Genomic DNA, 12,060 nt, shown 5'->3' with positions numbered 1-12,060 from the left:
ATTATTGTTGATATTAAAAATAATAAAAATTTGAAATTTTTTATGAAATTTAGAAGATTTGAAAGGAGTGGAAGTGAGTGAAATAAAGGATGAGGACGAAGTATGAACAGAAATCATTTATTGTGTAAGATAGTGTATTCCATGAAGCCTTTTTCCACGATTGCATTGGAAAATTTCCAAAAATCCTCGACATTTCTATCAACTGGTAGATGCATCTATCCAGTGCATATTCGGTATTTGATATCGTTTTGCACATCATACATCCTTAGAGATAAGCTACTCTAGCGGTATTACTGCATGTCACTTATTGGATCCTATGTACAGTGAATAATGGGTCTTACGCTTATCCTTCCGCATACACAATATATACGTACACAGGGGAAAAGATTTGTTCTTTCAAAGGGAGTATCACTTTTTTTCCACACTGAGAGAAACTCGGCACGATATTCCAAGTCAAGACTTGAGTAAAAATTATTGGGTACATTTTTTACGAATTCGTGAACTTTCAGACAAAAAATCAGAGTTCCGTTGCTCAAGAAAAAATTATAGAATAACAAAATGATGGTTTTTCGAAGTGAGACGATATCTTTCAAGACCGAGAGAAATTTGACAGCAAAGAAACGAAGAATTTTCCTCTGAATAAATTCTCTATTCGTTCAATACAAACATTTCCAATTCATGATTCAGTCCAGACTTAATTCTTCCCTCGGTAAATTGCGTTTGAAAAAATAATTATTTTCCTCATCGAGAACTTTTTAATCGAAATTAAAATTGAGATTAGCAAGTGTTTTTCCCGAGAAAGAATTTCTTTTTCGTCTCTGTGCAGATACTCATTTTCACTTGCATCTATACATGGACTACGCAAATAAGTTATACCAACGATTTTTTCCAATTATTCCGAACACTTACGAATCACAATTTTAGGATAAATACGTGGACCTGTGCGCGCGTCTTCATCGTCCACCGTCGGGAAATCTGAAAAGATAAAAGAAGATGAAATGAGCAAGAGAATATTTTCTAGTCTCGAGCAAATGTCTTCTAATGTTTTTTCTCACACTGCAACAATTACAATTAGCGGAATGTCCACACCTTAAGGTCATACTCATCCATGGACTTAGCACCAATATCAATCCTTGACGGGCAAGTGACACATCAAGGTCATCTTAAAAACGTCAATAGTGTTAATAAAATTACTCCCACAACCGTGGAGTTGGGGTTCGAGCTGTCCCCATGCTGCATCGCCGCTGGATTTTCTCCTGAATCAAATATTTAATAAAAAAAAAATAGAGTATTGATGTTCAATAATATTTTTCTCAAAATAGATAAGGTATTGTATAATAATTGTATATAATAATAATATAGAAAATCGTTACGATTATTTAATGTTTTTATGATATTATTTCCTTTTATTATAAAACGATGTTATAGTAAATCATATTTCCAAGTTTAGTTCAATATTTTCAGTGGTTTCCTGAAATTTACGGTGAATTCAAATTTCCTGGCACTGGTGTTGGCCCGTTATAAAACCATCGATACATATTTTTTTTTTCTGTGAATTGTAAACTGCACGGTTTTTTCCCCGGAAATATTTACCATTTAGTACGTGGACGGAAACAATAGTAGCGGCTACATCTGCCAGTGCACAGCTGTAGTTACCGCTATCTTTCTTATTGGCATTTGCGATATAAAGCCTCGATGTAGCACCTTCAGCCCCCATGTCTGTTTTCACGCTGCAACGGAAAAATACATATTTTCCACTCACACAGAGAAATTTAATTTACAACAACCTAGACTCTCCCAAACAAATTCTCAAGTCTATCGAAAATTTCGCTGAACTCACATTCATTAACTTAATATTTGGTACAGCACCCTCTGATTTCAAAATTATTTCAACTTCAGGGGAATAAAATTTATGAAAAACTGTGGCGATAAAAAATATTGGCAAACAGAGGAAAAAAATTCTGGGAATTGCCGTAATGACTTCCTCGTCGGTATGAATTTCATAAATAATTGTGTGAAATATATTTGGGCTCGTTTGGAGAAGTAAGATTTGTTTCTCGCCAGGATTTTTGTTAATCAAATTTTATCGTCCTGGGGGCGTATTCCCGACACTTGAGAATGTAATCCGTGACCGAATATTTGATATTCCCTTGAGACCTCTGATTTGCTGGACATGTCCCCATAAAATAAAATAAAATTTTCCCTCACGAATTTAAAATTCCCAAACGAAAGTGATCAACGAATCATTCGTTCCTTCACGGATTACGTACCGTTCACGAAAGACGTTTCCCATCCGTCAAGAATAGGATCCCTGGCGAGAAAAGGGGACTTTTTGCGCTTGAGGTGTGAAAAAAACTCCCCCTTTTCTCACTCGTATCACAAAAGTTTGTGATGGCAAAATGCCACGAGGGGAAGACCGTGTATGATGAATCCCATTACCCGGGGGAAGACATTCGCATTTTGGGTGCACGAGGAAGTGAGTAATGTGTTACCTAATTCCACCTCGGATAGTGTCATAATTGAGCATTCGGCTTCCATGTCTCCACGTGACGTATCCACTGGGATGAGGTACTTTGCTCACAACGCACTTCAGTTCTATTGTACTTCCCGCTTTGTAAAATTTGTCGGAAGCACTCGTGCCGTGTTCATCGATTATTTCGACTCGAGGTACTGAAAATCCAAATAGCAGGCAAAAGTCAAAACAAACTCTCGGACATTAATTTCACATGTCCGTAAAATAACGCTTTGCGGACGGCGCATGTTCTTCATTCCGGTTGTATTAAAAAATTATCTCTCTAATTCAATTGAATATTTTCAATGAAGAAGATCATTTTCTCACCGGACACTATCAAGTGCACAGTCCTAGTCAGCGGGGGATGAACACTGACTTGACACTCGTAGATACCGGCATCTCTTTCAGTCGCCGATCTCAGGAGCAATCGCCAGTCATTTGGTGATTGGTAATCAAGGGAAAATCGAGAATCACTGGAGTACGTGTGGATACCGAAGGTCAGTAAATGCAGTTCACTTCCACGTCTTCGTACCCACGAAATCTGAAAGCGGATAATGAAAATTCATTCTGCATCTTCAATGGACTCGTGCTCATAGATGAAAAGAATAAAATTTTCAGGCTAAGTCATAAATGGATGGTGAGGGAGAATCGAGAATAACCGAACCGTTCGTTTCTGCAGATTTTCAACTCTACAGTGAAGATACACATGTGCACCGAGTTGAACTGTAACGTTGCCATCGGGATCCTCGAAAAAGGGCCTCGGCTCTGGAGTCGCTCCATTTTCAGTGGCAGAACTCTCCTCTTCGTAAGCCTGTGAAATATTCAATGAGAATCTCATTAAAAAATTGAAAGTCTGAGGGTACATTTTGAAATGTTCTTTCTTTTGAGTTGCCAGTAGTCCTTGAGAGAAACTTGAAACTTCATTTCAAAACAAACACTATCTCACCACTGAGCTGGAATGGAGAACGTACCTCTGTGAATGGTGAACTCAACTCATGCCAGAAGGATTTGGGTAAATTTTCAAGTCCGGGAAAGGGTTTCGATCCTGAAAAAGAAAATCAATGCATATTAAAATCACATCAGCAAACTTAGGGGCCAACTTTCGGCTCGTGTCCAACTCTTTCAATTTCTAGTTCTAGTGAAATGCCTCAACGTCTTCTCCGACTGCGGAAAATTTTCTCCATCCAAAAAACAGGATTTATTTCGATCAAGTAAAGAACATTACTTCATTGGTGAAAATAATCAATTGTCAATTTTCATCTGAAGTTTTCTTTCATCTTCAATAGATATTTTTCTACTTTAATAAAATTTTTTGGCTGAACAAAGTAAATCATTCCTTTCAAATTGTTGAATTGTTTTTTTTTTTCATTGGAATTAATAATTATATTGTCAGAAAGTGTTTTTGATAGTTATAATAGAGTCCTCCGCATCACTGATAGCTTTGAGAGAAATTTCCCGAAAGCTCCGGTCTTCCTGTGACTTCCATTCAAGAAATCCTCTCTATTATTACCGGATTTGTATTGAGTCTCGCAAGCTGCAGGAACATGAATAAAATTTCTGTCAATAACCTAGTATTGATACTTCGATTTTCCTCGGAAATTAGGGTTGCAAATTTCATGGACGAGACATTAAGAAGCGAAGGATGCACTATCCGAGTGATTGAAAGTAACTCCCGGATATTATACGTCGATATGTTGAGATGGAGTCCAATTATTGGACAAGTGTCGATAGTTAGCATCTGGAAATTCAATTTTATTTACTCATACCGTTGGAGATAAATATCGGAAAAAATACGTGACAAGTAGCGTAATGAACTGGATCAATTTAATCCAATTATTTAGAAGAGTCTCTTGAAAAAATTGTAAATTAAAAACATGTCGGATCGTTTTTGTTGAGAATTACTGAGTAATTACTGACCTACAGCGACTGATGCTATTCCTGTATGAACGACGTTTACCACAAATATGGCCAAAACGATTGAAGTCACTCGCAGATCCATGACAGATGATCAAGTCATGTCGATGTCAAATTGTCACGGAATCTCAGATTGTCATGAATCTGAAACCAGAAATATAATTAGAGTCAAAGTCTGGACCAGATTCGTTGATAATTAATAAATTATTGATTCCCTCAATTCTGTCAAAGGATATCGAAATCCATAATTTCTCCCATTGACAGAATTTGTATTTCCATAAAAATATCTGACAGAATCTGTCTGCCAATATTTTCAGGACAATTCACTAATTTCATCATCAATTATGGAATTATCAATGACGAAATTCTGTCAATCGCTATTAAATTTATAATTGACTAATCAATTAAATTTCTTTTTCATTTATTTGTCATTTTATTCCGATATCATTGATTGACGGAATTAAAGGTTCGAGATTATTCGACAGAATGTGCGGGCGTGACTTCACCGACGGCAGTGCATTAATTTCATTATCAAAGTTGCGATGAAGAAGTCCCAACGAGTGGTAGTAAGGGCCAATAGAACTCAGGACTTGGAAAGTCCTTTGAAAAGAAACTCCATTCAAGCCCTCACTACGGTAATAAGGGCGGAAAAGCACGGGTCAATTCAGAATGCCGCGCTGTATCATTTCCTGATACTCGGCTCCATGTACCCATGTATTCGACGGTTTACACACGCTATTCTGTGTACATTCGGTAATAGTCGCATGGTCAAACAGATAACAATGCAAACTAGTGGTCTGAGTAATTGAAATTGGAGATACCTTTTCTCGCGGTGATCCACTGCATAAATAATCCGGAGCTCTCTCATCAAGATACACAACATTCAATCCGATAATTCATGATAATAACGAATGATCACTGGAGTAATTAGTAATCATCAGTAATTATTCGTAATGGGTCAACACGATATTTCAATTTTTTTTTTCGTTCCCTCAAAAAATCGAAAAATGAATTTTCCATCAATCGCTTATTAAAATTTCTTTGACGATAAAAACATATCATTAAAATTTTAATTAATCAGGTAATCCTATCTGATCTGATTTAATGAATATTTGAGAATCCAGGAAAACGGGAAATTTTCATGAGATCTCTTTTTCAGTTACAAATAAAAATGTCGGATATTAATAAAAAAGGTAATGGCGGAATAAATCACTTGAATAGTATAAACCATTCTAAATCGAACCACTGGATAAAACGAATGAAATAACATCGTGAGAACAGAATTACCTTAAATCCTTCCTCAAAATCGGAATGGAAAACGAATAAAGTAAAAAGCGACATGATGCATCCTCTTTACGTTTCCGAACGTAATTTTACAACGATCTCCATGAATACTGTCATAGCAACGTATTTCTCTCATTGGGATTATTATTAAACCCCTTGAACCGTTTAAAATTGAATATACTGAATGCGATTTAAATCCCCTCTCTGTACATCAAAAATATCAAAATGAACTCATCAAATTACCGCATTCCATGCCCCAAGCAAAATGCAGAGGTTCAAAAACAAAAGCCCGGAATTATATTTCACAATTAATGGAATAAAGTGAAATTAAGGAGTTGCTGTGCAACTCGTTGTTTCTGAAATAAACAAGAACCTGAAATTAATCACACTTTATGTGCGGACCGTTCCACGACCTAATGAAGCTCCATTTCCACTAAATTTACATCATTCTCCTTACAATATGTTTTCTCTTTTAATCATGCCCTTTTTTCCCTCATTCATTTAACTTACCCTAGAGAAGATGAATTTTTTATGGAAATGAACCATTAATCGGATTAATCATTGAAATAATATCAAAAAACGCGGGTCGGGATTTTAATGATCGCACGAAATTAAAAGAAATTCATCGGAGGGAAAGTTCATGGAAAACCCTGAGGGCTAATGAAGATCAATTTTCGTCAGATTTACATCACTCTCCTCATTTTTATATTTTTTTTTTTTCATTCGGAAAATTTCTAGAAATACGGATATTCAATGAAAATTAATTACTCTATAATGAAACATTAAATTCATATTAATTTCACGCTTTTGCTCCCACTAATATATTTTCCCTTTTTGCAAACTTCCTTCATTTGTCTCCGCATTAATTCAATTTATCGTAATTATTCAGAATTTTCTCGCTGTAAATAACAATTCAGTGACGCAGGAGAAAAGGGAAGATGAATGATTTAGATAATAAGTAACTTTTCGAAGGATAACTTCTGATCCCAGGGAGTTACCAAAATGTTCGTAAGACCTTTTTTGTAGGTCTTGAACTTTCCTACAAAAAAGGTATCAACGAAAATTTCTCTATCTCCCCCGGATTCCGAGGTACTCTGAAAAACTAGACTAGTCACCAATTCAGCTTGTCACCTCTTCATTACCACTAAAATAAACTGATCATCAGGGCATATCTCCGAATCTAAGAGTGCCATCAAAATCATCGTAAAACCTTTTTTGTAGCCCTAGATGCCCTCGACAAAACAGATTTTATTGAAAATTTTTGTATCTCCCTCAGATTCCGAGATATCCATGAAAACGTGATGAGAACCTAAATAAACCTTTATAGTTCCCCATTAACGAAAGTCCTACATCTACAAAACTCATAAAACACCATAAAGATCCACGTCGTACCCTGAAAAAAATGCCAATGATCTAGTGATATTTTTCATACATTACCTCGAATCCAGGAGATAATCTATCGAAACAAGGGAAGCACCTCCTGACAAAGGGTTGGGGTTGATACATAAATTCCGCGATAACGCGCACCCGCTGACACTAATTCCACGACGAGAGGTGAAATTTTCACCTTGAAAATCACAAACGTTCGATTAAACAGCCGATAAATCGATTGAAATCGCAATGACAGGATCCCCGAATCATCGATATTCAATTGGACATTAGTCAAAAGATAAACAGAATTTTCCCTCCCCCATCACCTCGCACTTATCACACCAGCGGCGCATCACCCATCGGTGAAGGGTTGATAAGATCATGAACTCATTGTCGTTATCACTGAGTTGAGAATATATCTAGATTGATGACCGGAAGGAATTAAAATATCAAAATGGAATATGTTTGACACAACATATTTGGTGGAAATTGGGCGAAGTACTGGCTGATGTCGCGGTAAAATCTAGTGCGCAGCATTCTGCACGCACCCTATGTGCCATTTCATCCCTCGGTACATGAAGTTGCGCGGCACTGGACCAACCACCCCACCCACTCCACCCACTTCACCCACTCCACCCACTCCACCCACCCCATCTATCTAGTGACATCCCTCCCTGTTCTTTAGCGTTATCCATAGGATTTCACCCTCCATTGTCGTAATGCCCATCTGTCCATTTGCCTGCCCCCCCGGATATATCTGTACCACCCTTTCTCACACTTTGATGGGCAATTTTTTTCATTATGTCGACTTATGAGGGGTCATGGAATTGCGATGCTTTTGGGGGGGTGAAATTCCAAGATACGTGTCAGGGGTGAACGGGTGTAACGAGTCAGGCGCAGAAACCAGACAAATTATGGGTGATGAGTACCTTTGGGGCTCACGCATCAGGAAATTCTATTGGAATTCGAGAGCTGAAGGCATTTTTAACCGCCTCCCGACAATCAGAGCAATTGATTTTTACTTCTGCCTAGTTTTATTTCACCAGTGGAGAGAAGAATTCCAGTGTCACGGAAAATTGATAAAAAATTTTTTATATGGGATATCACATTTTTTAGGGCGACTCTATGACGAAAATTTGGAAAGAATTTTTTCATTGATGAATCTATTCGTTTCTAGCATTTCCAAGGACTTTTATGGATTTTCAATATTGACTATGTTGACAATTATTATTATTTTTCGAAATTCATAAATGGCATTAAAAATATTTTATTTATATGATTGATATCGATAACCGCTTGTAAAAAACAAAAAACCTTTTTTCACAAAATATTTGGAAAATGTTATGCAATAATTAACCAATTTTGATAGTAAAAAATCGCGGAATATTTGTTGACTGTCGATGGAAAAATTGTCGTGACATCAAGATTTTTTTTTCTTTTCGAACAGAAAATCTTGAATGTGATTCTCTCTGTATTCCGGAAGTTCGAGAATAAAAAGATGATGTCTTTTCTGGAAATGGGGTGATATTTTGTGAGACGAGAGAAGTTTGACAGAAGGAAAAGATGATATTGCTTCCCTTCGAACTCAAACTGATGGTTATACGCTTTTAATATTCGGAGGTTTTCCTCTGCGTCAACTCTCCATTCAGTCACAACAACAGAAATGTTCAATAAAAATTACCAATTGTTTTCCACTCCCATTGCAATCTTTATTGAATATTTTCCTCATCCCTGGGCAACAGATGATTTATGAATCACTGGATCGAAGTTTCTGGTATTTTTAGTAATTTTATCATTTTCAGAGGTGAAAAAAACTTCTCAGGGAGAGAAATCCTCACTTTATCATGAAATGTTCATGTTCAAGTCATGAACACTTGACTGAAATCTCACATTGTCCGGGGCATTATCCGGAATTCTTATCCCAAGAAATTTATTCGCAAGAGATATTTCCCGCGGGAAATCAATTCCGTGATATCAACGCGATATATCTATATCAGTGAATTTAGTTAATTACCTAATAGCCATATTAATCAATGGGCAAGTAATTATCGCAATCAATCAATTACAATCTCAACTCACAAAGTAATGTAGTTTATCTTATTAGAATAATTAAAATTCATTTGACCGCGCTAGACAGTAATTAATACCCATTAATTAAGCAATAGATAATTTAATTAATATCAGGTTTTGTCATTACAGGAAAAATGATAAATCCTGTAGAATTGCAGTTTTAATGAATTATTATGGATTTAGATAACAAAAATTAATAGATTGTCCTAATTTTTTCTGTTAACTGGGAAATTGAATTCAAAACGTTTAAGAATGCAGTATTTACCGAAGAATTTATATAATTAAACAACAATTAGATGGAGATTTCCTTTATACGTTTTCCCCCGTCCTTGGATTACGGTTTGACCCTCTAATTGCTTCGGGCTGCTGGCTCTTTAATGAATAAATGAACGGTTAATAAAAAATAACAGAATACAAGGCAGTCCTTGTTCAGAGTAAAAAAAAAACCAACAACAAAATTAATAAATGAAGAAATTGAAATAAAAATAGATAATACCACCGATAAAGAATGAAATAAAGAATAATGGAGAAGAATGCGACGAGTTCCAATAAGATTCCACGCAATTAATAGAAAATTAAAATAGACAATTTTTAACAGATAAATGATAAAATAAGGATTAATGAAAAGGCGCGAGTAAAACTGCATTAAAATAAAAATCAATAGACTTTTAAATAAAAAATCGTAATGCAGTTCCCCGAGAAGTCGAATAGAATTCCAATAGACATTAAATAGAATTTCCAGCTGAAAGTGTGGGGGAGGGTATTTTCTATCGAATTTTTCCTACGTGCTATCTTGGACCCTACGTGGGAAAATGCGATCCTTAACATCGAAACTGCCCGTTTGAAATGTCTCCCCGATAAAAAAAAAAAGCAACTCCAGCAATCCCGACGAATAAAAAGCGATGAATTAGCAAATGAGTTGAGCGAAGTTAAATAGGGAGGAACGACTTTCCAGATGAAATGAAAAAGCGTTTCTGTGTGAATATATGCAATGGGGAGTGACAGGAGATTTTTTTTTTTTTCATCCTGTGCAATCCGTGTCCAAACGATAACCGTGTAACTAGGAGAACTGGGAAAGCCCGATCGTTTTACGAGCTTGCACCACCTTTTAGGGGATGGGGCAAACTGCGGACAAAGTATGACGTGGATGAATCCGATAAAGTTAGTTTCGCATCCCACTATTTCTGACTGGCTCACTCCATCCCCATCCCTTTGTGCGTGTGTCTCACCAAAGTTCCCGTTATCTCCCCATTGACGAAAGCCTCTGATAAAAGTTTACTGCTGCAATTACCGAGGATTTCATTTCGATCGACCAAATTAATTTTCATACTGCCACCATTCGCATTATCGTCGTCATCGCTATTAGAATTTTTTATTTATTACAGCATTTATGTAATCATTATGTTTGTTGTTCATCATTATAAAATCCAATTGTCGATCATCTGGAAATAGTGATTCAATAGAACAATAAATAAATACAATTAATGAATAATTGTATTAAACAATAATCAGGTTATACCGCAGGAATCATCTCGTATAACTTCAACGGAGAATTTCATTTCGAGCTTGCATTCCAGCTGGGGAATTAATTTTCTATCGCATTACCTACGTTATTGTCATTGTAATTACCGTAAATTGGCATTTAATGAGGAGAGTTGAATAGCAGTAGGAACTGTAGAATTGTTGACTTGTACAAAGAAAAATTATGTGATGCAAACCAGCGAAAAATTAAAATTGAAATCAACAAAAAATATTGAGAGTCATACTTTTAATTAATCACCAGAAAGGTCTGCTTGGCATGAACACAAGAGGATTTTCCAACTGGTAAATAATTTCTCGCAGAGATTTTCCTTGAAATAAAGAGAATTGCGTAATTATCGTGTCATAATGTTCTTATTAATAACGATGGAATTATCACGCCAAGTGGAAACATATTTTCCAGAGATTACGAACCAGAAAATTTATGCTACATTTATCCGCCCGAGAAGAGTTGTAATTTGATTAGCCAGTCAATGAACTTTACGAATTCAGTTTCATTCCGGAAATAGACCGTATTTCTCAACTTCAACGAACCTCGAACAAAGTTTGAGATTGTTGACGGATGCAATAATTATGCAACGACGCTATTTTCCGAAAAAAAAAAAAATTTAGAAAGGAAAACAATTGAGACTATTCGAATCGAGTACTCGCAAAGGATTCGGAATTTCCTCTGAACGGACCGGATGGCAATCAATTGGAATTAATATTTGACGGGGAATTAAATCGTGGGGGGATTTGTTGAGCTTTGGACTCTGGGGAACGATAGACTCATCGCAGATGTGGGAATGGACTCGGGCGGAGCTCAGAAGTCTCTCGAAATAGAATAGATATCGATTACCCCAAACTACCGTCTGACAGCACCTGTTGATTGGTGGTGAAGCTGCTTAACTTGTCCTTTTCTGTCGATATATAAAGGGACAAGGGTCACTTTAGCTGGAATAGCCATTTGAGAGGGAAAATATAGAGAAATAGCAGATCTCAGCTCCAGCCAGATTAACCATTTTTATTCAGGGCTTTTGCTATTTTTTACACAACTTATCCGCTATACTCGTATTCGAATATCCGCTCCCCCCGCTCCTAGTTGAAATTTCTCCAGTAATTTGCAGCCTCCATGAGTTTGCGCCATAATTACCGAATTTTAGTGAATTTTGGAATTTTTGAATTTTTGACATTTTTTGAATTTTCACAATTTTTATCAAAATAGATTAAGAAAAATTTGTCTTTGCACCGGAGGGGCTCAGCCTCTGGTCATAACCAGGATAACATTGCTCTCAATTAAATGGGTATTAGAAAAAATAATTTTCACTGCAATTTGAAAAAGAAAGCGATTAAAACGACATGATCAGGTATAAAATGAAACACCAGTAAAA

The 12,060-nt window shown here is 36.2% G+C and overlaps 1 protein-coding gene across 1 annotated transcript; it reads right to left on the bottom strand.

Annotated features, from left to right (window-relative positions):
• Window positions 1-133: 133 nt before the first annotated feature.
• dpr14 (defective proboscis extension response 14) lies at window positions 134-7,581 on the bottom strand. The gene is made up of 9 exons (XM_011316066.1): window positions 7,148-7,581; window positions 4,430-4,570; window positions 3,484-3,557; window positions 3,177-3,323; window positions 2,840-3,053; window positions 2,493-2,670; window positions 1,594-1,730; window positions 1,090-1,256; window positions 134-975 (listed from the first exon to the last, which is right to left on the bottom strand). The coding sequence occupies exons 2-8, from the start codon at window positions 4,509-4,511 to the stop codon at window positions 1,159-1,161; spliced, it is 930 nt and encodes a 309-aa protein (XP_011314368.1). The 5' UTR covers window positions 4,512-4,570; window positions 7,148-7,581; the 3' UTR covers window positions 134-975; window positions 1,090-1,158.
• Between the last annotated feature and the right edge of the window lie 4,479 nt (window positions 7,582-12,060).

Source organism: Fopius arisanus, unplaced genomic scaffold, assembly GCF_000806365.1.
Source record: "Fopius arisanus strain USDA-PBARC FA_bdor unplaced genomic scaffold, ASM80636v1 scaffold00006, whole genome shotgun sequence".
Classification (NCBI taxonomy): Eukaryota; Metazoa; Arthropoda; class Insecta; order Hymenoptera; family Braconidae; genus Fopius; species Fopius arisanus.
This window is presented reverse-complemented; position numbering and strand designations above follow the sequence as displayed.